This window comes from Mesoplodon mirus, assembly GCF_964341445.2.
Source record: "Mesoplodon mirus genome assembly, chromosome: 14".
NCBI lineage: Eukaryota > Metazoa > Chordata > Mammalia > Artiodactyla > Ziphiidae > Mesoplodon > Mesoplodon mirus.
In genome coordinates, this window is record NC_138990.1 from 1,671,705 (window position 1) to 1,699,023 (window position 27,319).

Consider the following 27,319-nt stretch of genomic DNA (forward strand, 5'->3'; position numbering starts at 1 on the left):
GCCATTATTGCTAAAGAAATTGCATTTTTTGTCCTATATGGTTTTCCACATACTGGATTTTGTTAACTGCATCCCTGTGGTGGTGTTTAACATCTTCCTCTGCCCCTATCTTTCCTGTAAAATGGTAGTTGGGTCCAGACTCATTTGATTCCTGTCTGGCTTTTCCACAAGATTATTTCATAGGTGGTGGTCTCTGCTTCCATCAAAAGGCAGCTCCTGCCCAGCTGGTCTTTGTGTGTATATTTGTGATGTCACTAGGCTCTGCTGATTATTGCTTAGATCACTCTGAGTGTTTTAAAACACATTTAAACCCACGATTGTTGAGCTCTCTTTTTCCCAGTCATTTTCTCATAGTGATTCTCACAGTGATTACCCAAAGTAATCACTGAGGCCTCACTACTCTCAAGCAAGAAGGAGCAAGCATTTGATGAGCACTACTCTGGGCAGGAGATCAGAAGGGACACCAGAGAGGAAGCAAGGTCCCTGTCCTCAAGAAGCTTGATGTCTATTTGGGGGGACAGGTATATACCAAAACAATTAGGAAATATGATTGACTACAAATTAATTGTCATTTTAGCCTCTGAGCCCCAGAAGTCAGGAACTTTACTTAGAACAATCTGTAGCAGAGTTGCCTGGATCCCACCCAGATATTCTGATGCAAATTGGTCTAGGATATGACCTAAACATCAAGATTTTAGAAGTATCTGAAGTAGTTTTATATGTACCCAAGTTTAAGAATCATCATCCTAGGGTGGATGGATGGTGGGGGGTGGCCGCGTGGCGCGGGGGGATCGGCTCAGTGCTTTGTGGCCGCCTGGAGGGGTGGGATGGGGAGGGTGAGAGGGAGGGAGACTCAGGAGGGAGGGGATGTGGGAACAGATGTATATGTATGACTGATTCACTTTGTTGTAAGCAGAGACTAAAAAAAAAAAAAAAAAAGAATCATCATCCTAGGATAGGGGTTCTTCAAGTGTAGAATATTACTCAGCCATAAAAAAAGAATGAAATAATGCCATTCGCAGCAATATGGATGGACCTAGAGATTATCATACTAAGTGAAGTAAGTCAGACAAAGACAAATATCATATGATATCACTTTATATGTGGAATCTTTAAAAAATGATACAAATGAACTAATTTACAAAACAAAAATAGACTCACAGACATAGAAAACAAAGGGGTTATGGTTACCAAAGGGGAAAGGGGATGGGGGAGGGATAAATTAGAAGTTTGGGATTAACAGATACACACTACCATATATAAAATAGATAAACACCAAGGACCTGCTATATAGCACAGAAAACCATATTCAAAATCTTGTAATAACCTATAATGGAAAATAATTTAAAAAAAGAATACATATAACTGAATCACTTTGCTATACACCTGAAACTGACACAACATTGTAAATCAACTATACTTCAGTAAAAAATTTTAGAAAAAGAAATGCAGGGACTTCCCTGGTGGCACAGTGGTTAAGAATCCGCTTGCCAGTGCAGGGAGACATGGGTTCAATCCCTGGTCTGGGAAGATCCCGCGTACCGCAGAGCAACTAAGCCCGTGCACCACTACTACTGAAGCCCGCATGCCTTAGAGCCCACACGCCTCAACTACTAAGGCCATTTGCTGCAACTACTGAAGCCTGCACACTCTAGGACCCACCTGCTGCAACTACTAAGCCCACATGCTGCAACTACTGAAGCCCGCATGCCTAGAGCCTGTGCTCCACAACAAGAGAAGCCACGGCAATGAGAAGCCCATGCACCTCAACGAAGAGTAGCCCTGCTCACCACAACTAGAGAAAGCCCGCACACAGCAATGAAGACCCAACACAGCCAAAAAAAAGAAAAAAGAAAAGAAATGCAGTATCTTGGGCGCCATCCCAGACCTGCTGAATTAGAACCTGCATTTTAAGAAGATCCCCAGGTGACTTGTATGCACATTAAAGTTTGAGACATGCTGGTGTAGAGGTATGTACTCTACTTAAAAAATGAGAGAAATGAAAGCATAGAATGGCCATGCTAGGAAGGAGGCTTCAGAGATCTACTCCACCTTTTCAACTGGTGTTCTCAGAGCCTTTCTAAGGGAAAGAGGCCATGTCCCCTCTTATACAAAAAGAATGGGACCTATGTGCCCAGAGCGTTTGCCTGCATGGGGACCCCAGACAAGTCCAACTATCCCTGAGCCACATGGCTGTATATGACTACAGGGCAGAGTCTCATCAACCCTCAGGGCAAAAATAACATGGGAGCTTCCATGGCTAGGCCACCCTCCTGGTGGCATGACCATCCAGGCATCAGTATTTTTAAAAATTTCCTCAGGCAATTCTAACAGACAGCCAAAGTTGAAAACCACAGAGGCAGACTTTGGGTCCTCCACGTTTCTATGTTCTACTCAAGGTGAAAAGTGAGCTTAATTTCTAGCTGTAGCCATAAAAAACACAAAATTAAGTTCAGGCCTTGGGTTTATTGTTTCAATATCTGGATTCCCCAAATAGTTGCAAGGACAACTGAAGAGGTATCCCTAGTGAAGTTGTTGAGTATGCTGGACTTTTTAAAAATCAAATTCTCAAGAGACAGTGGTAGCAGGAGTCTAGTTTTGGCATTGCCCTGAACCTGGACACTGGTAGCTTTGCTTTTCTGCAAACTGTGCTCAGGTTGGTTGAGACCCTGTCTGTGTATAGAACTAATGTTTTACGGGTGCCCATAACACAGTACAAATAGTTGAAGTCCTGGGAAGTGAAGAGGACCAATTGTTCTTGCTATGCAGCGTTACTAAAAGGATGTTTTGAAGGGTTTCAACCCACCTTTCCAGATGGAATTGCATTTGTAGAGGCAGGAAGCTGAAGGATGGATGCATGGGAGAGAACTGCCCGAATGTCCACCCAGGATGTTTATGAGACAGTGTAGAAAGCAATCAACCCAAGTGGCCCCACTTACTGGGACACATCATACATTTGGGTGGATGGGGTAAGGCTGTAGAGTAGCAAAAGGGTCTTCAGTGGCAAGGAGACAGTGTGGTTTATCTCGTGTATTTTTGAGGTAAAAGGGGGCAATTTGAGTGATTAAATAGGAGAAGCACTCTCAGGGAGAAGAGTGAGCATCTCCTGACCAAAACATTTGGACCTGTCCTTTGATTTCTTCCTTGCAAACCATTATGTTAATACAAGTTTTAGAAAAACTTTGTATTGATATTATACAGACTTGGATCTACCATAATTTAAATAATGTTCTCCCAAACATATTTCCCCATTAAAAATGTCCACTACACCTTGGTGAGTCTCCGAGGCAAGTGTCTGAGTGGTCTCTGCTCCAGCGCCATGTCTTCACCTCCCAGCCCCCTCTAATCAAACCTCCCCATCTTTGGAGTTTGGGACTAGCAGATGCAAACTCATATATAGAATGGATAAACAACAGGGGCCTATTGTATAGCATGGGAATTATATTCACTATCCCTTAATAAACCATAATGGAAAAGAATATGAAAAAGTTTATATATATAACTGAATCACTTTGCTGTACACCAGAAACTAGCACAACTTTGTAAATCAACTATACTTCAATTTAAAAAGAATTATTTAAGGACTTCCCTCATGGTCCAGTGGTTAAGAGTCTGTGCTCCCAATTCATGGGGTCTGGGTTCGATCCCTGGTCAGGGAACTAGATCCCACATGCCACAACTAAGAGCCTGCATGCTGCAACTAAAAAAGATCCCGCATGCCACAACTAAAGATCCCTCATGCCTCAACTAAAGATCCCGTGTGCCACAACTAAGACCTGGCACAGCCAAATACATACATACATACATACATATTTTTTTTAAAAAGAATCATTTACCTGTAATAATAGGTCCATAATAACACTAGCCAATAAACATGTATATATTTAGAAAAAAACCCTCCCCATCCTGTGTCCATCCAAGCCCCCAAGGCCCCACCAGGCTCCAAGTTAACTGGTCTCAAATAAATGTATTGAATCAGGATATTAAACACTGATACTGAAGAGTGCTCACACAACTGTGTAAAGAAGAAATCTGACAAAGGAAAAGACGTTCAACCTCACATGTAGTCAAAAGAATGTAAATATGATATAATTTTTCAATTACCAAATGCACAAAAGTGAAAAGGAATGACAATACTAGAGTTTGAGAGACTTCAGAAAAATGTGAGGTCTCCTGTACATTGGTGGAAGTATGAATTGGCACAGCTTTCTGGAGAACAGTTTGACAATGTACGTCATACATGTAAAAATGTGCAGACACAGCAGTTCCACTCCCGAGAGTTTATCGTAAGGAAATTATTGAACAGGGGTCAAGGAAATTCAAACCAGCCTTGTTTATAATAAAGAATAATTAGAAATAATCTAAATGTTGACCAAATGAGGATTATTCACATAAATTATGGTCTACTCATACAATGGAATGCTAAAGAGCCTTTAAAATGATATGAATATTTATAGACATTTATAGACATGAAAGGATACCCATTAGATACCACGCCCTTATGGTGTCATTAATGTAAAAGTGTGTGTGTGCATGCATGCACGTGTGCGTTCATGCACACAGAGATCTAATTGAAGGTCATCAGAATATCAACCATGGTGTCTTCTGGTTGGGAGAGCTTTGAATGCCTTTACTTTCTTATTTCCTTATTGTTTCTAAACTTTAAAAAGCAACGTTATTTATTTTCACATTAATAGCTAACACTAACAGAGTGTGCATTATGTGCCAGGCACTTCTCTAATTGCTATAAACTGTTAGTATTCCTAAAGAAAACAAAGGTGGTGAGAGATTGAGTAACTTGCCCAAAGTCCGTAGCTAGTAAATGTGAAGCTGGAATTCAAAACTTGGTTGTCGGGACTTCCCTTGTGGCGCAGTGGTTAGGAATCCGCCTGCCAATGCACGGGACACGGGTTTGAGCCCTGGTCCGGGAAGATCCCACATGCCGCGGAGCAACTAAGCCCATGCACCACAACCACTGAGCCTGCGCTCTAGAGCCCACGAGCCAGAACTACTGAGCCCACGTGCCACAGCTATGGAAGCCCACACGCCTAGAGCCTGTGCTCCACAATGAGAGAAGCCACTGCAATGAGAAGCCCACGCACTGCAATGAAGAGTAGCCCCTGCTCACTGCAACTAGAGAAAGCCCGCACACAGCAATGAAGACCCAACGCAGCCAAAGATAAATAAAAAATAAAACTTGGTTGTCTTGCTCCACAGGTTGCACTCTTACTACACTAATTAACCCCAATAGATTGAAAGTCTCTTAAATCCTCCCCCCACCACCAACCCCACACTTCCCTTCAGAAGTAACCATTTAACCACCTGACAGGCATCCTTTCAAAACTGCTGCTGGGCATGTTCAGACACATGTGTAAACACACACACACACGTGTGTGTGTGTTTTTCTTTTTTATAGAATGGGATGGTATTGTCCATCCTGTCAGTACGCATAGTTCACCCTCGTGCTTTTTATCTCTGAGTGTTATTCTTCAGCATGGATGTATGGAATTGATGTGATCATGTCTTTACTGAAAACTGGTGGTTTCCAGTTATTCACCTTACTGGACAAAGCTTCACTAAGTGTCTCCTGGTATACATATTACTGTGTGTAGATGTGCAAAGATACTCCTGTGATAATTTCCTAGAAATAGAACTGCTCAGTCAAAAGACAAAAGAGACTCCCAGTTCCCCACCCCAAGAAGGCTATGTGGCTACACTATATATATATATATATATATATATATATATATATATATACACACATACACACACACACACATACTATATTCATACATACAGTTTGAGTGCCCACCCCCCATGTTTCCACCGACACAGGAAGTTGTCAATCTTTAAAACTTTTGCCAATATGAGAAGCGAAGGATGTTGTTTCATTTGCAACAATTTAAATGTTCTTGATTACTAGTAAAGTTGAACATCTTTTCATACATTTATTGGCCATTATTTCTTTTCAGAATTGTTCACTTTTCAGTTGGGTAATTTGAGTTTTTCTTATTGATGTGAAGAAGCTTTGTGGACTTCCCTGGTGGTCCAGTGGTTAAGACTCCACGCTTCCAAAGCAGGGGGTGCAGGTTTGATCCCTGCTCGGGGAACTAAGATCCCACATGCCGTCTGGTGCAGCCAAAAAAAAAAAAAATCCTTTGATGCCCTGTTTGTTGCAAATATTTTCTGAGTATGTTGCATTTATGTGAATTTCATTTATGTCTTATTGTGTTATACAGAGGTTTTAGTTTATTTTTATGTAACAAAATGTGCCCATTTATTTTCCCTTTATGGTTTTACATCTTGCTTAGGAAGTCTTTCTCCACAACAACAACAAGAATATTCTCCTATATTCTCTTCTAGTATATTTATATTTTTGTTTCTAGATTTTAACATGGTTATTTATTTATTTTAATTGTGGTAAAATATACATAACATAAACTTTACCATTTTATCCATCTTTAAGTGTACAGTTCAATAGCATTAAGTACATTCACATTGTTGTGTAACCATCACTACTATCCATCTCCTGAACTCCTTCATCTCACAAAACTGAAACTCTATACCACTTAAACAGTAATTCCCCTGCCTCTCTCCCCTCAGCCCCTGGTAACCACCATTTTACTTTCTGTCTCTATGAATTTGACTACTCTAGGTCCCTCATAGAGGTGGAATCTTACAGTATTTGTCCTTTAATGACTGGCTTATTTCACTTAGCATAATGTCTTCAAGTTTTATTCATGCTGTAGCATGCGTCAAAATTTCCTTTATTTTAAGGCTCAACAATATTCCATTATAGATTTATTTTTATGTCTAGCCTTTAATCCACATGGTAAGAATATCTTGGTAAGAAGTAGGGACTTTTTAATATTTAGGTTGGTCATCTTTTAAACGGCTCCTCCATCAAAACCCAAATTCCCATGGGGGCTCAGATCTGCTTCCAGACTGTTGTTTTATTCATCCCTTTGTCTATATCTGGACTGGAATTACAATGCTTTAATTACTCAAGGTTTTCAGTAAGTTTTTATATCTGCTAAAAGCATGTCCCATCCCCATTCTTCTTTTTTAGACTTTCCCGAACCACTCTCAGACATTTACTTTTTCAGAGGAACTTTAGAATTAGATAGTCACAGTCCAAAAATACTCCCCTGGGATTTTGATCGGCATAGCTTGACGCTACTCACTAACTTGAGGTTGACATCTAATAAAGCTGAGCCAGCAGGTCTCCGGCCAGACTTTGCTTCCCAGTGGCTCTCCAGGCTGTGTGGTGCTGCCCTCTGCGGGGAGCTACAGGCCAGTGCTACCAGCCTGCCCAAGGCTTTCCCACTTGGGCCCCGCCACCCCAGCCTATGCTTCCAAGGCTTCTAGAAAGGACAAACTCCTACGTACCCTTGGTTTAATTTCTTTCCTTCCTCAAATGACGTTTGGATTTTAACTTGAACTTCCAGAGCCAAAATACGAGTGGGACTCATGGAAACCTCAGGCCCTACACCAGAACTGTGGGGAAATACTTTCCTGCTCCCAGCAAACACCCCATAAGGCAGACACTGAACACATGTGTGACCAGTAGATGGGTAACTAGGGTCCAGTGGACGATTTTTTTAACAGCTCTATTATTAATGGATACCATAAAGTTCCCTTGTTTTAACTGTATTAATTAAATGATTTTTAGTAAATGTACAGAGGTGTGTGACCATCACCAAATCCAATTTTAGAACATTTCCACCACCCTAAAAGTATCCTTCATGCCCATTTATGGTCATTCTCTGGTGCCACTTTGTCCTGAGCATTACTGCTTCAGGAGGAGTGGGGGACTGAGTGGGGATGTCCCCAGGAGATCCTCTGCCTGTGAGTCTAGGACCAATGCCCCAACAATGTGCATAGCATAACTCACAAGCCAACACCCCTCTCCTGAAGAGGCCCAACTGTGGGCTCCTCCTGAGGGCAAAGGCCATGCTGAGCCCCATCCTTACTTTTCCAGGTGGATAAAGTTTGAAGAAAAGGTAGAGGAAGGAGGAGAGCGCTGGAGCAAGCCCCACGTGTCCACACTGTCCCTGCACAGCCTCTTTGAGCTCCGGACCTGCCTGCAGACGGGGACGGTGCTGCTGGATTTGGACAGCGTCTCCTTACCACAGATCATAGGTGAGGCAAGGACCACTGTGGCCCCCACCAAGCAGGGCAGCGTCCCCCTTCACCTGCCCCATCTCATGCCCACCCTTGGTCTGCATGGCACACCCACCTCTGATGCCTGCCTAATTCTGCAGAGACCAGGCTTTGGGTCTGAGTCCCCCAAGCAGTGTCACAGTTGCTCCAAGTTTCAGATACATGTAGAGAGGGAAAGGTCAGCCTCTGAAACGCCGTTCAGCAATGTAACAAAAGGGAGAAGGGCTTCTTAGCATGGTTGGAGACACCTATTGCCATGGCAACCTGTTTCTTGTCAGGGTAAATAGATCACCATTCATCTTTAGGAAATTAACTCTCGTTTGATAGAGTGGCAAAGGGAGGGAGCAGCTTGCCTTATCATCCCTAAAACTTCTTGTGAATTTTGTTTTAGCACATTCAATTTTGCCAGAACTACATTGCCCAAAATACTTTTCTAAAAAGAATTCATGTTAGGACTAAAACCACTTAGCACCGTACCTTGTGCTTCTTAGGGTACTTTCATGTGTACAATTTCATTTATTTTCCACAATGTTATTGATAGAAAGAGCTGAGAATCCTATACCCACACATGCATGCACATGTGCACCCACACGGGCACACAATGCACCCCCATGCACACACACATGCATCCACATACACGAACTCCCACAGACATGCACACACCCTTTTACATATAAGGAGGCTGAGCGTTCATGACTGGTCCAAATTTTCAGTTTGTGGCAAAGGTGGGACTATTTCTACATTCCCTGCCTCCTTTAGGTCACTTTTAATCCCACTAATAACAGATGAAACTGAAGACCCCCACACCCCTGGTCATTCGGTGCCACGTGGACAAGGCATGTTTGTTTCCCACTTAGATGATGTCATTGAAAAGCAAATCGAGGACGGCCTCCTTCGGCCAGAGCTCCGAGAGAGGGTCAGCTACGTCCTACTGAGGAAACACCGTCACCAAACCAAGAAGCCCATCCACCGCTCCTTGGTTGACATTGGAAAGTCAGTCTCCTCCACCACCAGTGAGTCGGGCCATACGCTGGTGGCTTGTTCTATGCACACATCTCAAACCTGCAATCCTCCACTCTTGATATCCCAGAGTTGAGATGCCCAGACACTAGCCTTGCTGGACCTGTCAGATAAATGCAATAATCAGTACAAAGTTGATAACGCTGCTAACTAAAGAGACTTGAGGAATCTCCTTAGATGAATTATTTTAAATGGAAAATGTTTAGCCTACAGTGGGTATGTACTCAGCACTTACCTGTGTTCCAGGCACTGTCTGAGTACTCCACTTCATCCTCACACTAACCCCATGACTAGGTACTGTCCTCATCATCCCCAGTTTACAGATGAGGAGGCTGAGGCACGGAGAGGTTAAGTTACTTACCTAAGATCACATGGCCAGTAGGTTGTGGAATCAGGGGTGAACCTAGATCATCTACAACACCTGGTGTCTATTTAATCAATTGTATATCTATTTCACTTTCAAAGGTGCAAATATTTTCTCTAATCATGTTCAGACTATTCACTTGCTTAAAAAAAATCCTGAAAAACAAGAACCAAAACCAAAACATCCTTTCTTCCTAGAAGGGGAAGAGACATGTCTTGCAGCCCAGCTTTGTTTAGGTGAAATGATTGTAAACGTGAATTGTGCTAACGGAAGAAGCTGCGCCACTCCAGCAAGTCTGCCGAAGTCAAATCTCTTCTGTCCCTCCTCCCAGATCGCAGCCCAGGCCGGAGCCCCGCGGCGGGCCCAAGCCTACACCACTCCACCGAGGACCTGAGGATGCGGCAAAGTGCAAATTACGGCCGCCTGTGTGAGTATCTTCTTTCTCTGCCACTGTGTGGCAGCTTCGTCCTGGCTGTGGCCACTCTGGAGTCAATTTTCATACTTTCATAGCAGAGGAGGTAAAGCCCAGGGTCTGTCTAGAACTCTCAGGCATCAGAAGAAATCTAACTTTCACCCTAAACCTGGGCTGCCCTCAGAGTCTAACTTACTACCGTAATTTTCTAAATAATTACTCCAAAAACTGCAGCTCTAATCAAGTCCTGTCATAATCAATACCCAATCCTGTGCGCTAGGCATTTTTAACTTAGTCTATGGCTTTATTTTCACCAAACTGATCATTAGCCCTGTTTTTGGTGAGAAGTCTTCCGAGAAACAATTAGAAGCAGCCTAGGTCCTTTGCCCCAGGACAGAGAATGTTCCCATCCCTGGATGACAGTCTTGGGCCCCAGACAATGAAATGCTGATGGAGCTGCAGCCCCCGAGGGCTGTGACTGGGTGAGTGGAGCCTGGGAGGGGCATGTCACAGACTGGGCTTTGTCAGGCAATTCATCAGCGCTGAACAGACAGGTGAGCTGTGAGGCAAAGAAAAGAGGGAGCTTGGGAAGTGAAAAGAAAAAGCAGTGTGAAGGAGTATTTTCCTTTAAACACTTTTACTAGAATGACAAGATACGAACAAGCACGTCCCAGGGCTGTGCCCCTGACCAGGCCAGAGGAATGCTTCAGGACAGTGACAGTGATGTGGCCTTTGCCACGGCAGGGGTTTGTCACGGTCTTTTCTCTCTGTTCTTAGTGACCCCAGGATGCTCTTAGTCTCCCTGGTCTTGGTTATTCCACAGAGGGATGCTGGCAGTCAGAGACGGTGAACGGCTTTGGGACGAGCTTTCTGCTCTGTTACTCACTATATATGAAGTGCCAGCGCTGCTGTGGTGGGGACCTGGATAAAAGACATGAATAAGTGATGACAGCTTTGTGTGCACACCTCCCCACCCCAAGGTGGCACCTGGGAAGGCTCAAAGAGGAGGCCACGCTTGCCTGAGTCTTGGAGAATAAATAGAAGTTTCCCAGCAGTGTGGGGGAGGAAGAGGGTGTTCTTTAGAACAAAGGAAACAAAGAGCAGGTGAAGCGAAGGTGCTGTGAAGGGTGCCGCATATTCGGGGAAATAGGGTGATTCAGTTCACCAGGCTCTAAGGGAAAGAGGGTCCAATCAAAAGGGGCCTATGAATCCTGCAAGAGGCCCCAGCCTGTATTCTGAGGGTAATGGGGACTCCTGAGAAGTTTTATGCAGGGACATATCATGGTCAGATTTTTATTTGAGAAATAAACTAGAAGGGGCTGAACTATTGGGAGCAAGAGACGGGGGGCGTGTTCGGGCAGTGAGAGCGAGAACAGAGAGAAGGACCCCGCTGGGCTTCAGCGACTGGTGGGAAGTGGAAATAAGGGAGAGGGAGGCGTCGAGGCTGGCTCCTGGTCCGCTCTGATTGCCAGTGGACAAGGGGGAGGAAGCCCTGGCGGTGTGGGGTCTATGGGGGGAGACATTTGATGGAAGACAACGAGTTCCGTTTCAGGTGTGTTGAGTTTGAGGTGCCAGGTCAGGCTGCTCAGAGGAATCTGGAGCTCAGGACAGATCTGGACTGGAGCCCCAACCTGGGCATCCCCAGCACAAATGTGGATGGGGATGAAACAGGAGGGGATGGGACTGACCCAGGAGGACGGGGGTGAGGCCTCTGGAGGGTTTGGGTACAAAGCAAGGCCCTGAGGAGGGCCCAGCAAGAGAGGGTCCTGGATGGAAATAAGAGAGGGGGGAGCCGAGGGAAAGCAGAGTCTGGAAGGGCCGGGAAACCACAGACCACGGAAAGCCTGGAGGGCTCACTGCATGTGGCTGCTGGTGGGAAAAGAGAGCTGAGCTTCTCCTGCCTTAACGGAGGAAGCAGCTGCTCGAACAGTTCACCACCACTGCCCTCGCCCTGTGGAGCCCCACCGTCCTCCCCGCTGCCGGCCCACGTCCCCAGCCGTCTTTAAAGACTCGCGTGGGTCTCGGAGGACAGAGGTGAAACTGCTGTTTTCTCTCCAACAAGGCCGAAGCTTAGAGACGCCCGGCTCGTTACCCAGTAGTGTGTCTGTGCCCCTCCCCACCTCAGGGCTGGCACAGAGCAACGTCTTAGTCTCCGCCCCAGAAGGCAGGGCGGGGGCTGGGACCAGGGCGTAGCACACTGAGGGGTGAGAAGGAGCAGTAGAACCTGGGGCCCAGCAGTGCTTTTAAGAAAGCTGCCCCTGAAAAGAAGAAAAGAGAGAGAACGCCTGCTGAAAGGGGCTGCGGGCTTAGGGGAGGGGGGCTTGCTTTGGTCGTGAAGGTGGGAAAAGCCCGTGTAGAGACCAAGAGACAAGGGCCTGCGAGAACCCGTCTTCCCCTGATGGACCTCCTTTTCCTTTTCTCCTAGGTCACGCCCAAAGCAGAAGCATGAATGATATTTCTCTCACCCCAAATACAGACCAGGTAGGTAGTAAAGCCCCTGCACCTGGCTGCTGTGGAGGGCCAGGGCAGGAAGAAGTCTTTGGTTTCAGGGGTAGGGAGCCCCTACAGGCAAAACTCGACTCCCGTGAAAAAGCGGGAGTCCCCGGGAAGGGTGCGGGCGGGGCTCTGGGTTGCCTTGGTGACTCAGCCCAGTCCAACACTTGGGTGCTGGCTCTGTGCCAGGCCCTGGAAGGAGCAGGAGACGGAGAAGTGTGATCAGATGAGATGCCAGCTATCCCTGACCTTGGGGTTTATTGGAGAGAGAAGACCGCCACACAGAGCTTCATCTCCTCCATGACCCGCAAACACTTTTAAGGATGAAGTGGGGGCTTGGGCTGGTAGAGAAAAGCAGTGGGGCCTCCCTGTGGGGACAATCATGATAGTGAATCCACTGGACTGCCCAATAGTGTATCTTCTCCTTGGCTAGTGCTGGATAAAGTCAGTTCTTGTCTCCCACCAGCTTGGCTGAAACCTCCTTGATGAGATCAGAATCCCGCAAACAAGTTGAGTCCAAGTTCCAAGCCCACAGCCCAGGACCCCCATGACTGTGCCCCCGAGGGAAGCCCAGAGGAGGCTGCCCTCAATTCCAAACGTTCACGTCTCAGGGGCAGCAGGTCCCAGGGCCTCCTTGCCTGTGCCCCCAGGAGTGGGAAGGAAGGTGAGGAGGGGAACCTGAACTGTGGCACCTACTCCTCAGGAGCTTGGGTGACCTCCAGGCCTCCAAGGCAGTCCCCAGTTTGGTGGAAGGCAAAACAGGAGTATTCCCTCATGTCAGTGTCTCCAGGGCCCTTTGGTGGCCAAAATAATAAAATAAGAGTAATAACGGCATCAACCACCATTGGAGGTCCACACATTGCACGCACTACGTTGTGCGGTGCGTTTTCTGTGCATCATGAAGGTACTGTATCATCTTCACTCTACAGATGAGAACACAAAAGCAGTTAAATAACGTGCCTGAGTTCATGCAGCTGAAAGGTGGCATACCCATGATTTGATCCAGGCAGTGTGACTCTAGAGCCCTTAATTTGGGAGTGACTTAGGAACGAGTATTCTGGAATATTATTTAGAGAAGAACCCCACTTTACTGTAGTCATGTGCACAGACAGGGGAGCCGTTATAAGAAAGCACTGCCTAGTAAAAGTTTTTCACAACCATTTTACACTACCTAAGTGGTAAGAAGAATACTATCCGCTACTTTCCCCTGGCGATGCTGCCTTTGATTTAGGGATTGGAACCCAACACCGGGCACCAGCGTCCAGCTCTCCTAACTGGTTGTGTGATGCTGCTTCTCAGTATCTGCAGCAGCACTGGCAGGTGTTCTTTGGGTGCGACTTTCTTCACCACTCCCCGTTGGCCCTGAGTTCCAGTGAGTTCCCGGTGAGCAGAGTGTGGATTCAAACAGCATCGCTGTGTGCAGTGACTCAGCAGAGCTGGACCAGAGTCCCCTGGGTTCAGGCAGTGGGGTCAGCAGGACCTGGTTAGACAAGCCCATGGCCAGACCATCACCAAGCCAGGGTGGCCAGAACACCAGCATGGCCCATTTCTGGGATGCCACAACTCTGGCCTCCTTACTGGGGTGACAGCCTACAAGGGAGGACCCAGGCCCTGTTTTAACTCCTCTCTGCTCACGGTTACGAGCGTGTTGCATGGGCCACCCCAGAGCATTGCTGTTTTCAAAACCTTGTTCTCCAGGGCACTCCTGCCACCCACCTGCTCCCTGCCTGATGCCCAGGGACATGGAGTTGGAGGGAGACAGTGACTGCCCTGGCACACCCAGACCTCCATCCTGAAGAACCTGCTTATGAACCAGCTAACTGGTCCTGGGACAAAGGGACTCTTTGAGTTGTGGGGATCCTGGCCTTCCCGTTAACTTCTGCTGTTGCTTATTCTCACTGCGTTAGGGCCCTTGGGGCTGTTGCCCAGGTGGTTGTGGAGAGTTTTCTGTTTCCTAAGGGATTTAAAAGATTATAAGGTGCAACCCTTGCTCACAAGCCTTTTCTACTGCTGGTAGGCCCCCAGCCCAGTATGTATCATGTCCCCCACGAGTCAAATCAGGAAATGGCTGTGGGCCCAAAGGGGCAAGACCTGTTGGCCATGCCCATGCCCATAACTGACCCCTCTCCAGGGACAGAAGGAAACTATCTTCACTGAACGTACGAGAAACAGACATTTCTGTGCCCACAAGAGAGACTCCCATCAAGGGGGAATAGGTGGCAAAGGGGTGGCGTCCGCAGAATCTCTCTGTGCCACTTGCCTCCACCTCCTGGGCCCTTTCTTCCTTTGTTGGCCACTGTGGACTCCCACCAGCCCGGTCCTCCCCAGACGCTCCTTCCCCACCTCTTTCTATGACACTCTCTCTGTCTCTCGTCTATCCCCTTGCTGCCCAGAGGGAAAGTGATCTGAAAAACGAATGTACCCTAAGATGTTAAAGACTAAGAAGAGTGCGTATGTGACCACCCCTGGGCATTTTCATCATAAGAGAGGGCTCCAGAGGAGCCGGCCTCTTATCCATAGGATGAAAGTCATGACCGCAGAGAGTGGGCATTTTCATCATAAGAGAGGGCTCCGGAGGAGCCGGCCTCTTATCCATAGGATGAAAGTCATGACCGCAGAGAGTGGGGCTGCTTTGAGGCAGAGGGCTTGTCTCCAGCACCTCTCACATCGGACCCCGCTCACTCTTCCTGTTTGACCTTCCTGCCCTGACTAGACACCAGTCTAGTCAATAGTCTCAGTTGGAAAGGCTCAGAAGCTACGAGTTTCCTGGGAGGTCCTCTAGGGGTGACTTGGGGGCACAGAAGTCTCCCACAGGCTTGGGCCCACAGGTCCAGGGGTTCCTGTCAGCCAGGAAGCTGGTGGTAAAGAAAAAACAAAGTGTGTCCACCCTGGCCATCAGGATGGTCTCATTCCTCCCACGTCCATCCAGCGTAAAGGCAAAGAGCGGGGGCTGGGCAGCTGGGGTGTAAGGGCCAAGGCTCCCGTCTGCTTGAGCTGCTGCTGGGGGAAGAGATCTGATGTCCAGCAAGCCCTGACTTTCTATTCTGACCCCTCAACTCACACTTCAGTAGAACAAGGTTTTCGCTTATCAAGGAACATCTGAGGGGGTCAAGTCATTGCCTGTTCATTCCCATCTACGAAAGGCTTAATTGGTCCCTGGGGTTAACCAACTTTGAGTCTCCTCATCTGCAGATTGTGGGAGAGTGTCGGCTTATTTCCTTCAGTGTGTCTTGAGAAACGCTGGGAGAATTTTGTAAGGTTAGGTCTCCACAGTAGTCTGAACGGGCTGAGTGAGAGCCGAAACCACTGCATGTGAGTATCATGGGTATCTTGTGTCCCCCTCACTGACCAGCGGAAAAACAAATTCATGAAGAAGATCCCCAAGGACTCAGAAGCCTCCAATGTGCTCGTGGGCGAGGTGGACTTCCTGGACCAGCCATTCATTGCCTTCGTGCGTCTCATCCAGTCAGCCATGCTGGGAGGAGTGACCGAGGTGCCTGTCCCCACCAGGTGAGAGCCACTGAAATCTGCCCACCGTACCCACCCTCGGGTGGCCAGCTGTCCATGCAGTCAGCTAGCAGTGCAGTTGGAGACACCCTTAAATCGAAGAAGGAACAGGAGGGAACTGTATGGGGAGGGCAGTCTGACTCAGGAAGAATCTGAGAGAATGTATTTAAAATAATCATAAACAAGAAGTAGCCAGCAGCTGGGAGAGGCGCTGCTGGGTGAGCTCTGGGATGCCAGGGCATGGCAAAGATGCTCAGGTGGGAGTGAAGAGGAATGTCTCTCCAAAGCAAACACGGGATTCAGAGGAGGGAAGGGACATGTTTCTGCCCAGTTAAAAAATTAAGAATGGATACTATTTAGGGCCAGAAAATCCTTCTCTCCACCTGCTTTTACTTTTCCTTCTCACTTTCCCCCTCCTCCTCCATCTTCTGTGCAGATTTCTGTTCATACTGCTGGGACCTCCTGGGAGAGCAAAATCCTACAACGAAATTGGCCGCGCCATTGCCACCCTCATGGTAGATGACGTAAGTGCCCCGAGGAGCGTGCACTCCGGAACGTCATGGCTCCTGCGTCAAACACTGTGCCTGCATTCATTCATTTATCCCACAAGTCACGTTTGATCACCTACTGTATGCCCGACCCTGTGCAGGGGGTGGGGATTATGGGAATGAGGGAATGAGGGTGCCCTTCAGGAGCACCAATCAAGTGGGAGAGACAGACCTACAGTCCTAGAGTGAGCCGCGTGCTAACTGCCCAGGCGGTCAGTGGGCCCTCACACATGAGGGGGCTTTAAAGCTAAGGATGAGCACCAGCCTAGGAAGCAGGCATTCCGGGCAAAGGGCCACGGTTCGGAGAGGGAGGGAGCTGGATGGAAGTGGTTTGATATAGGCTCAGTGTAAGAGCTTCAAGAGCGGAGGTGACACCAGAGAGAGGAGCCACATACCACACGGAGCCTGTAGGCAGAGCTGAGAGTTGACAGTATGTGACAGGGAGCCTAGAGGACTTTAAATACCAGCACAAGCCAATCAGATCTGGAAAGTCAGAAAGAACCCTCTGGAGACAGCGTGGAATGATGCAGCCTGACCCTCCAAAGATGAAAGGCTGGGATGTTAAAACAGATTTGAGGGCTTCCCTGGTGGCGCAGTGGTTGAGAGTCCGCCTGCCGATGCAGGAGACACGGGCTCGTGCCCCGGTCCGGGAAGATCCCACATGCCGCGGAGCGGCTGGGCCCGTGAGCCATGGCCGCTGAGCCTGCGCGTCTGGAGCCTGTGCTCCGCGACGGGAGAGGCCACAACAGTGAGAGGCCTGCGTACCGCAAAAACAAACAAACAAACAAACAAAAAACAGATTTGAAATACCTGAGCTTCTCCGACTGGGCTCTGCACAGGTTTTCTGATGAGCTCGCTCTGTGGGAAACTGAGAGTAGAAAGGTTAAGTAAGTAACTCAACCCGGGTCAGACACCTGGAGTACAGAGACCCGGCCTTCAGGTCCAGGAAGAGCCGCCTTGCCCCATGTCCCACTGTCCCCACAGTGCTATGTTTCAGCTGCCCTGTTGTTCTCATCTCAGAAACTGACAGCAAATCGGCAGCTGGAGTAACGGTTCAAAGGGACTTTCTTTGAAAGTGTACGCGGTGTGCCCCCGGGAGGTGGGTGAGGTGGGGACCGCAGCAAGAGAGCGGCCCTTTCTCTTCCTCCGCCTCTTTCCCTGCCAGCTCTTCAGCGACGTGGCCTACAAGGCCAGGAATCGGGAGGATCTGATCGCGGGGATTGATGAGTTTCTAGACGAGGTCATCGTGCTCCCCCCTGGAGAGTGGGACCCAAATATCCGAATTGAGCCACCCAAGAAGGTGACTTCTGCCGACAAGAGGTGTGTATGAATGAAGCGGTGGGGGGGGGGGCAAGCGGGGAGCCGAGTCAGAGGGAGCTTTCTGTCTGTCCGTTTCTTTTTTTGGATTTGAAAGAAAGATGTCAGCGTACATGGGTTTATACTTTTTTTTTTTCAGTCTCACTTTATTTCTCTGAAAAAAAAAATCAGAAGCAAATATGCTGAATGTGACCATCTGTAAAACCTGGGTGACCTGTGTGTGGGTGTTGCTAGATCAATCTCTGCATTTTTCTCCGTATTTTAAGATATTTGGTGATTTTAGTTGGAAAGGTAAAGGAGTTGTGAGGACAGTCCTGGAGGTGCTGATCTCTCCCTCGGACTGGGAGCCCCACTGTCCCCTGTCGCGCTTCTCCTTCCAGGAAATCCGTGTTCTCCCTGACGGAGCTAGGTCACATGAACGGCTCTGTGACGGGAGGCGGCGGAGCGGCTGCAGGCGGCGGAGGGGCTGGAGGCGGCGGCGGCGGCGGGGCCGGCGGAGGGAGCAGCGGGGATGATGGAGAGATGCCGACCGTGCACGAGATCGGGGAGGAGCTCATCTGGACGGGAAGGTGCCCTCTCCAGGCCTGACAGCTACACCAGTTGCCTTAGATTTCTCTTCTCCTCACCCACCACTTAGGAACCTTCTCCACCGCTGTCAGCAGCACCCACGCCCGGCCTTGGGATCTGGCCAATGCACTCTTTTCCTCCCCAGCCCTCAAAGCCCCTCCTGGATCTGGCAGGAAAGGGGAAGCTAGTGGAGGAGCCCAGACTTTTCTCAGGACACCCTCTGTTACCTGTATTAGTTTCCTAGGGCTGCGGAAACAAAGTGTCACAGACTGGGTGGTTTAAACAATAGAAATTTATTCTCTCACAGTTCTAGAGTCTAGAATTCCCAAATCAAGGTGTCAGCAGGGCCATCCTCCCTCTGAGATTCCGGGTGGAGTCCTTCCTTGCCTCTCTGTAGCCTCTGGTGGCGGCCAGCAGTCCTTGGTGCTCCTTGGCTTGCAGCTGCACCATTCCCATCTCTCTCTGTGTCCTCAGATGGTGTTCTTCCTGTGTTTCTGTCTTCATAGAGCATTTTCCTCTTCTTATGAGGACACCAGTCATATTGGATTAGGGCCCACGCTAATGAATTCATCTTAACTTGATTACATGTACAAAATAAGGTCACATTTACAGGTTAGAATTTTGATATATCTTTTGGGGGGGATATAATTCAATACAGGTTAGAATTTTGATATATCTTTTGGGGGGATATAATTCAATCCATAAGAGTACCTTTTGAATTTTTTTAACCTTTTGTTACCTAGTCAAAAAACTTGTTTTAAAAGAGAACAATAGAAAACTTTCCTGGCTTTCGTTTCTTTGCCAGCTTTTAGAATAACTTGGGTAGATCTGAATTTAGGAAAGGACACAGCCCTGCAAAGCTCTGTGTAAGTCATAACTTTGAGAACGAGTCATGTTTTTTATGCCCTTGGCTCTCTGCCCGCCAGTGGCTCCCAACTTTACCTACTCCCCACTCCCATCCTCACCCAGGGGACATTGGCAACGTTCAGAGACATTTTCGTTTGTCCCAGCTGGAGGGGAGATGCTACTGGTATCTAGTAGATAGAGACCAAGGATGCTGCTCAACATCCTCCAATGCACAGGACTGCCCTCCCCCCAACAAAGAATTATCCAGTCCAAAATGTCAACAGTACCAAGGTTGAGAAAACCTGCTCTATGCTAAGCACTGTGTTAGGGGCTATGGAGACTAGCATCCCCAGCAAACATTCTCCCTAAACCTAAAATTCCCCACTTGTTTGTTCCACAAAGCAAGGAAGCCAGTTATAAGGTTCAGAATCTTCCCTTGATGAACCTGTTATAAACCAGGATCTCTTCATCTCCTAAAGCTGGACACACCTATGTTTACCAAGCACAGGCACCCTGCAGATGATCAGGGACGTGAGGAGGATAGTCATCTCTGGACCCCAGGATTTCCATTCCCTGTGGAATGTTAGGTCTACCCCAATATGTATTCCCATAAGGCCTTCCCTCTCCCACCCAGGCTGTCTGTGACCACCCTTCCCAGTGGAGATGGTGCCAACCACAGACTCAGTCTAATGACAGAATTCTTCCCTGGTCTTAAATGTTCTGGTGGAAAGATCCCTGTCCCCATCCACCCCTAGTCAAGTTCCCCTCCTCACTGCAGACTCTGAAGGCTCCTGTAAATAGCTCTGCCCCTGCACTGGTGCTTGTGGCGAGAAAGCAGTACCTGGCCCTGTCTTGAGCAGGGTCTTCGGTGGCCTGTGTCTGGACGTCAAGAGGAAGCTGCCTTGGTTCCCAAGTGACTTCTACGATGGCTTCCACATTCAGTCCATCTCTGCCATCCTATTCATCTACCTCGGCTGCATTACCAACGCAATCACCTTTGGTGGGCTTCTGGGGGATGCCACTGACAATTATCAGGTGTGTGTGAGCTGGGGACATGCATGCAAACCTCAGAAAAATCTGCCACCAGGTACTGGTAAGGAGCTTATTCCCATAATCCCAAAACCAAGGTTTGGGTTTGACCTACCATCCAGGTTCAGACCATCACTTTTTGTAATCCTTTACCCTTGAGAAAAATAATAACAAGCTGGCATAATTAAAAGGTCTAAAGCTAAATCATATTACTAAAGACCAAATTTAAAGATTATGTAAATAGAGCAAATGTTTAAGGGGAAATCATCTGCTTTGTTCGTTGATACTTTTCCTACTGATGCTTTAATGGATTTAATGAGCACAATTAATTGAGTGGCTAATCGTGACCTTCTTCCCATACTGTTTAAAAAAACTAACCTTAAATTCTAAGCTTGAAGTTAAGACATTTTTAGAAATGTCTACGATGACAACAACACAGGTATACCTGGGGAAAACCGTTCAGCAGAGACACTAGCCTGAGACCCAGACAAGGGTCTTCTCCACTGGGGGCGTTTGGGAGAGTATCGCTGGAAAGCTCAGAGCACCAAGGTGAAGACCCATTTTCCCAGATAAATTAAGCTGAGTGCCTATCTCCAGCCCACAGCACTCTCCTGAGCAGCAGGTTCAATATCCAGCTGCCTCCTGGGCATGTCCATATAGCTGCCCTTTGGGATCCCCCAACTCACAGGGCCAACATTGCATCCATTATCTTCCCTCCAGACCTGCTGCTCCCCCCAGCCAATGAGCGACGCCATGGTTGACCCAGATATTCACACATCATCCTTGACTCGTAAATCCCAGCTTCCCCCAGTGGCCCTCATGACACGGTCCGACTTGCCTCTCAAGCCTCATCTCCCAGAATTCCCTTTCTCAGGTTCCTGTCCTCCTCACTCATCTGCATTCTGTTTTCCATCAATCCTGATCATCTTTCAGTTCTTCAAAGACATGCTCCCTTTCAGCTCCAGCCTTTGTGAGTACTGTTGCTCTTCCCGGCACACTCTTTCTCATCCACTTACCCTATTCTCCTGGTCAATTCTCTGCTCATTTTTTGGTTCTCAGCTTCCGTGTATCTACCTCTTGGGAGGCTTTCCTGACCAACCCTTCACTCTTACTGTGTGCTCCTCCCTTATCCCAGCTTATCATATTTCTTGCCAGTGGTGCTTAACAACAGATGATTTTGACCCCTAGGAGACATAGGGTAGCATCTAGAGACAGTTTGGGTTTTTATAACTGGGAGGTGAAGTGCTACTGAGATGCTAATAAACATCCTACAATGCACAGGATAGCCCCCTAGAACAAAGAATTATCTAGCCTGAAATGTCAGTAGTGCTGAGGTTAAGAGACTCTGCTGTATGGAAATCGCCTAGTTTCTTGTGCGTATCTCCCACTAGAATGAAGATGCACTATCTTGTTTGTTCATGGGTCCTCAATGTCTAGCACAATGCCTGATACATAGTAGGCCCTTAATAGATTTTTGAATGAATGAATGAATGAATGGTCTGACCTCTAAAAGCACCTACTAGATCTTTGAATGAATAAATGACTGGGTGGATGAATGGGCTGTCCTCTGGGAGTAGAATGGGCACAGGAACAAGCACGACCATTGGCAGCCCTGTTTTCTAGGCCCTAGGGTGCCAAAAGGAAGTCACATGGGACCTAGAATTAGAGAGTGATGCTTGGCAATTGTGAGAGGTCGTGGAGTCAGAGACGGGGAGCAGAATTTGAGGAGGAGAGGACCTGGGATAAAGGACGAGCATTGTGGCCCTCGCTGAGATAACTGGGTTCTAACTGGTCGGAGAGGCCCCTTTCTCACACCTCTACTGAGCCTCACACCCCTCATGCCCCCAGGGAGTGATGGAGAGTTTCCTGGGCACTGCCATGGCTGGCTCCTTGTTCTGCCTCTTCTCGGGACAGCCTCTCATCATCCTCAGCAGCACAGGGCCCATCCTCATCTTCGAGAAGCTCCTCTTCGACTTCAGCAAGTAGGTGCACCTGGTGGCCCTCAGTGCCTGCTCTCACACTTGGGACAGTATGCCAAGGTCGGGGTAGGGGATGAGCCCCAAGGGGGAGGGGAGGTGAGAAGGTACCAAAGCTGTCTTTACCTGTAGGAGGCACTGCCAAGTGGTCCCTCCTGACTCCCTCCGATATCTGCCTTTAAGCCACCTTAGTGCATATTAGCACAGCCCATGGGGAGAAATCCAGGCAAGACAAGAGGACAGAATTCACACTGCTCTGCTCATGAGCAATTATGACTTGAAAGTCAATGCAGTGTATAAAAAATTTCAAGCTGGAGGTCAGAAGGCTATACCCTGACTCACGCAGCTGTGGGCTCAGTTGCCTCACCTACAACATGAGCCCATTTCTGAGGTCTGCTCCAGCTGCGTCATTCTGAAATTCCCTGTTTTTCATTCACTCTGGTGTTTGTTACCAAATGTGTAAGAACTGAAGTGTGTGAGCACCTTTCTGCCACCCCCTGGGAGCCTTTCCCGGAATTCTCAAAGACCAGACAACCCCACCCGGGAACTGTCCCCATCCCCAGTCCTCTTGTACTTCCTAAGAGGGCATCTGTGCCACAGGAGGGGCAGATGAGGCACCCAGGGTGGGTCTGGGGAGTCAAGCACAGCCAAGAGCCTTGGGCTGGAGGCCCTTTGATTCCCTCTGCTTTCCAGAGGCAATGGCCTGGACTACATGGAGTTCCGCCTCTGGATTGGCCTACACTCAGCTGTCCAGTGCCTTATCCTGGTGGCCACAGATGCCAGCTTTATCATCAAGTATATCACCCGCTTCACTGAGGAGGGCTTCTCCACCCTCATCAGTTTCATCTTCATCTATGATGCCATTAAGAAGATGATTGGTGCCTTCAAGTACTACCCCATCAACATGAACTTTAAGCCTGACTCTATCACCATCTACAAATGCGAGTGCGTCGCCCCCGACACAGGTGACCGGTAAACGCAGAGGTGCCCTAGGCCCCCACCCACTACCCACTCCCCTCTAAAACCCACTCCCCCTCTGCCTCTCCCCTCCACCCCGTTGTCTACTCAAATGCAGGAGCATGAGTCTGCTTGGGAGGGGCTGTTCAGCCAAGGACTTTCTGTCCCAAAGGAGCAAATACAGGGTCTTAAACCAGTTTTTGGAAGGAAATCAAGGGGACAGGAACTCTAATGAGGATCACAATACCAGAGCCCAGGGTCATAGTCAGGAGGGAGCAGTGATAGTGATACCCCAGGAAGGGAAGAAGGCATGCTTGGCCTCAGTGTGGAGTAATGTGGAGGCCACACCAGTCAGAAATGCTACTCAGGCCGGAGGCCTGCTCTAGGCCAGAGGTAGACCTGATGGAGCCTAAAGCCCCTCCCAGCTCCATGAGCACATGACACCATGAGTTCTCCCTGACACATCACTACCAGTGTGTTCACACCAGAGGGATGAACATCCCTACAGATGGGGACATGTCCAGGGTGGAGGGCTAGTCAGGGTGGAGGAGGACCTGGCAACTATGTCATTAAAGAATGGTTAGAGAACCTGGGGTTATCCAGGCTTTTAGGGAGGTATGAGAGAAAGTCTGTCATGACACAGAGGGGCCAGATTCACCCTGTGTAACTATAAGATGCAGAATGAGGGCTGAAGAACAAAATCTCCAGGAGCCAAACGCTGGCTGAATTCAAGGTATATCTTAACAGTGGTGGAAGCCACCACCGAGAGGTATTGGCCCCCTCGGGTGGTAGCAAGCTCCTTGGACACTACCTGGATATCCATCTACCAGAGGTATTGTAAAAAGGATCCCTGTGCTGGGTGGGAGGCTGAATCAACCAACTGGTCAACCCATTCCTGTGAAGTCCCTTTCTGACCAAAAAAGTGTCATCTGTAAAGTTAGGACTTTCCTTAGCTGAACCACTGGCCTCTTTTGCAGTCAGAATCATGCCCCTAAGAGCTTTCAGTGGGACATGCTCAGAGTGCCCAGGATGCTATAGAGCAGAGTCTAGAGAGCCATCCACATACCGCTTAGCACCACCAGGCTGCACTCACAGAGAAAACTGAGGTCCAGAGACACCCAAGGTCACACCAAATGTCAGTTTCCCTAGGGTATATCAATGCTGGCCCTTCCAGTCTCATGGAACGCTTGTGAGGTTTTCATATCTATACTCAGATTCAGTGGGCATTTCACATAAGTAATTACCATGTTGTTCAGTATCTTAATGCATACAACTGATAAAAAATATTGATAAGTCAACCAAAAATATTTGTTGCACAATTATTGTGCACTCTACTTTAGACTAGGCCTTGTAAAGATAAAGTTGTTCTGACATCAGGGAACATAGTTTTGGTTGTACCCTCTCACCCTCTGTCACTGCTCTGAATTTGTAAAGATGTCAAGACAATTTTTTTCTCTTCTTTTTTTTTTCTATAATTCATTTTGAGTTATTTCATTAAAATGCAGCAGTAGGTGAAGCTGTCTGTTGTCCTGAGCCAGGGCATGTTGCTTGCCCAGGGGAGTGAGGAGATCCTACCTGCAGGCTTTCTTCATCACACTGTAGAGCAAATCCCATCTCTGTGGACTAAGCCCCATCAGGGCACTTTTGTTTTCTGCTCACACCCTCTGGACTACAGATCCATTGCACTGAACACAAATGTTCCCACAAACATGGCTTTTGGAAGTACACATCCTTAATTTCTTTCAGAAATGGTCCAAATTCTAGGGTCATATGTGGAACTTTGGCCATTCTGGGAATCATCTGTCCACAGGAGAAACCAAACATAGGGGTTCCCTAGGAACAGGGCACATCAGGTAGGAGTTGAGGACTGTAATAGAGTCCGCCTACCTCCAAACAGTGTCCCTTCTAGCCTTGCCCAGGTGCCTCATGTCACCTCATTCTTGTGGGTCATGCTATTGCCATGATTCTCAAAGTTGGTCCCTGGAAGCAGCATCAGAACTATCTGGGAACTTGTTAGAAATTCAAATTCTCAGGCCCCACCCCAGACCTGCTGAATCAGAAACTCTGGGATAGAGCCAGCTGTATATTAACAAGCCTTCTGGGTGATCCTCATGTATGCTTAAGTTTGAGAACTACTGCTCTATTAAACTGAGTCATTATTAGCAACTAGCCATCGTGAGATTAGGTTTTCAGTTTCTTCATGGAGAGTAAAGGAACTGGAAACAGGACAAGTTAGTTTTGATTAGGAGAATATGAAAGGGAAAATTCTAGATGTTTAGGAGACTGGGGAGGGGGGAGCTGACTAGGAGGGTTTCTTTCCCAGTCCATGGGCCACTCGTTTACTAGCTGTTCCATAATCCTAGTGTTACTGCAAAACCCAGTTTGACTGTGGCACACTGTCACTCTTTGTCACTCTGTATCAGTCAGAGCTCGTTTCGGGGCACGCTTTTCAATCTAATCTTGTTTCTATGGTAACTGATCTGTATTCTGTTTACGGATGCTGCACACACTGACGTGGCTGCTTTCAACCCCAAGTGAGTACCACTTTGTAAACACTAGAGTTTAAAGATATTTGATACTTGGACCCTTTCTAGGATTTTCCATGTTACAGTTCTTCCTTCTTCATCTCAAAGTGGCTTTCAGATAAACCTCACAAAGTTCTCGATATAAAAGAATGGCAAAGCCTAAGCAGAAGACATCAAAAGAATGTCTGATCTGACAACCTTGGGCAATGGAAGCGCATCTACACTCACCAGGCTCGAGTGTTAGCTGGGGGTCCTGTAGCATGTGCGAGGGGACCCCTGCATCAGCCTTCCTGCTCGCCTTCCCTGCTCCATTGTTAACTGTGTATCATGTTCTTTTGGTCAGTAGTGTGAGGAAAGGCAGCAGATGTCCCTGACTTCTCTTAAGTGAAGCGTTCTTCAGAATAATTGTAACAAAACTCTGGGTTTGTAGAACTTCTCAGAATATTCTGCTCTAGGTCAAGACTGAATTCCTTAGCCACTCCCAGCCCCAACTGCCCCAGAAGTAGGCAACATAGAAGGGCCCTGTGATCACATCCACCCCATGACAGTTTGTTAGAGGTTGAAGGAAGCTTCGAGAATAACCTCTTATTCCCTCTGGGTCCTTAGCAGGAGCTAAATGGGGTTTACAATGCATTTAGATTATTGCTAGCAAACTGGCCGAGCCTCCTCCCTCCCTCCTTAAATCAGCTGCAGAGGAATTGCTTAGTCAGTCTTCCCTTGGAGGATGAAGGCGAGGAGAACCTGGCCCTTCTCCTCTATGCATGCGGTGCAGGAGCAAGAGAGAGCGTGACCTCCAAAGCTGCCTCTTTAATAAACGGCTGCATCCCTCAAGGAGGGGGTTACAGCTCCTCTCAACTCGTCCCATGGCCCCCGAAGGGAACCCTCCTCTGCTGCACTTAGGGACACTGAGGCTGGGGCAGGGGATTGTGGACAAGGGATGCAGAGCCAACAGCTGAGAGCAGCACCGCTGGGGTCCTGATTCTCCTTCAGGTCCTGGGCCCAGGTTTAATTCTCCTCAGCTAGCATTTAATGGGCAGATTAGGGAAGATACCCAACAAGTTCTTACAGGCCCAGCTGACCTGAAAAAAAAACAAACCACCTATGGACAAGGCAGGAGAGAAAGGAAGTGTGTGTGGAGGGGGACAGGGCAGGGAAGGAAGCTCGTCGTGTAGAGCCGGGAGGTGTGCAGGCTCTGGGCCAGCCTGCCTGGGATGGATAACGGCTCCTCCAAGAGTGAGTTGCGTGACCTTGGGCAATGGGCAGGTTACTTAGTCTCTCTGGGCCTCAGTGACCTCATCTTTAAAATGTGGAGATTTCTTGGAGATTTAGGAACTCAGCAAGATGACGTATGTAAGGGTTTGGCACAGTGCGGGGCAAAGAGTAAGTTCTTTGGAAATGTCAAGTCTAAGAGCACAGACGTTGGTCAAGTGGGTGGTGGGGATGCACAAGGCACAGTATTTACCCACTTGTGTTAGCATCTTGTCTTGGCAGCAGTTTTTAAAGCCAGCCCTTCCATGTCAGACAGGAGCTATCCTAACCCGGACCAGCTAGACTGTCGGAGCTGTGGCCCAGGCTCCCTCCCACCACCCTGCCCT

General features: G+C 48.1%; 1 protein-coding gene across 2 annotated transcripts in view; it reads left to right on the forward strand.

Moving 5' to 3' along the window:
- The window catches only part of SLC4A5 (solute carrier family 4 member 5), a 95,884-nt gene that overhangs the window by 41,867 nt on the left and 26,698 nt on the right, over nucleotides 1-27,319 (forward strand). For both annotated transcript variants that reach the window (XM_082641800.1, XM_082641801.1), the window contains exons 4-14: nucleotides 7,982-8,142; nucleotides 9,021-9,176; nucleotides 9,879-9,974; nucleotides 12,385-12,440; nucleotides 15,805-15,962; nucleotides 16,396-16,483; nucleotides 17,673-17,827; nucleotides 18,205-18,393; nucleotides 20,098-20,272; nucleotides 22,115-22,248; nucleotides 22,936-23,207. In XM_082641800.1, coding sequence (XP_082497926.1) covers nucleotides 7,982-8,142; nucleotides 9,021-9,176; nucleotides 9,879-9,974; nucleotides 12,385-12,440; nucleotides 15,805-15,962; nucleotides 16,396-16,483; nucleotides 17,673-17,827; nucleotides 18,205-18,393; nucleotides 20,098-20,272; nucleotides 22,115-22,248; nucleotides 22,936-23,207 — 1,640 coding nt within the window. The remainder of the gene's footprint in view (nucleotides 1-7,981; nucleotides 8,143-9,020; nucleotides 9,177-9,878; nucleotides 9,975-12,384; nucleotides 12,441-15,804; nucleotides 15,963-16,395; nucleotides 16,484-17,672; nucleotides 17,828-18,204; nucleotides 18,394-20,097; nucleotides 20,273-22,114; nucleotides 22,249-22,935; nucleotides 23,208-27,319) is intronic.